At 48.2% G+C, this 873-nt stretch overlaps 1 protein-coding gene across 1 annotated transcript in view; it reads left to right on the plus strand.

The window, feature by feature from the left end:
- Window positions 1–873, plus strand: part of ABCC1 (ATP binding cassette subfamily C member 1) — a 180480-nt gene that overhangs the window by 111624 nt on the left and 67983 nt on the right. The window contains exon 14 of the mRNA XM_042782274.1: window positions 348–435. Coding sequence (XP_042638208.1) covers window positions 348–435 — 88 coding nt within the window. The remainder of the gene's footprint in view (window positions 1–347; window positions 436–873) is intronic.

The following is an 873-nucleotide window of genomic DNA, read 5'->3' on the forward strand; positions in this document are numbered from 1 at the left end:
GTTGTATTAACCATATTGTACAACCATCACCCTGCAAAATCGTTGCAAAATTTCTCATCACCAGAAATCTTACATGCTTTTTAATCTAAGATTAGGTTAAATCTGATCTTTTTTATGCTACTTGTAGTCTTTTAAAGAAAAACAAACAAGACTGCAAAACTTGTCTTCTTTTTGATTCTGAAATGTTCATTGCTTGTAGGAAATTGGGAGCCTTTGGCAATTAAGGAGGATGGGAGTCCCCTTTGTACCCAGGGCTGACCCCTGAACACTTGCTTTGGTCTGTTTCATAGGTGTAGCTTCACATTGCTTTAAAAAATGACTACATCCTGTAATTGCTCTCTGTGTAGGCGAGTGTGTCCCTCAAACGCCTCAGGATCTTCCTCTCTCACGAGGAGCTGGAGCCCGATAGCATTGAGCGGCGTCCTGCCAAAGATGGTACGTACGGTGTCTGCCCCACCAGCTCCAGGTGGGGTCCTCCTGCTGTGGCTCCTTCCCTGCATTGCCTTTGGTTTGGCTCCTCCTGGCAGCTTGTAGGCAAAGCCTCAGGGAGCGAGGTCTCTGCAGAAGGGAGCAGAAGCCATGGGAAGAATCTCTTACCTCTCACATCCTAGGAGGGTGAACTCGCAGGATTCCTTTCTTGCCTGAAGGCCAGGCCTCCTTCTGGCATCTGATTCCAGCCCTGGGACCTTGTATCCATTTTGGACGGCAGTCTAGGATGGGAGGGCTTGGAAACTGACCAGCTTCCACTACCTACTGGCATTGTGTATTTAATTTCCTCATCTGGGTTGTTGTTGTTGTTATTTGCCGTCGAGTCGGCCCCGACTCATAGCGACCCCTCCTTGGGTTTCCGAGGCAGTATCACTACGGAAGTAG

Source organism: Orycteropus afer, unplaced genomic scaffold (genome assembly GCF_000298275.1).
Source record: "Orycteropus afer afer isolate SDZICR_OR568_19922 unplaced genomic scaffold, OryAfe1.0 scaffold00281, whole genome shotgun sequence".
In the NCBI taxonomy this organism is placed as follows: Eukaryota; Metazoa; Chordata; class Mammalia; order Tubulidentata; family Orycteropodidae; genus Orycteropus; species Orycteropus afer.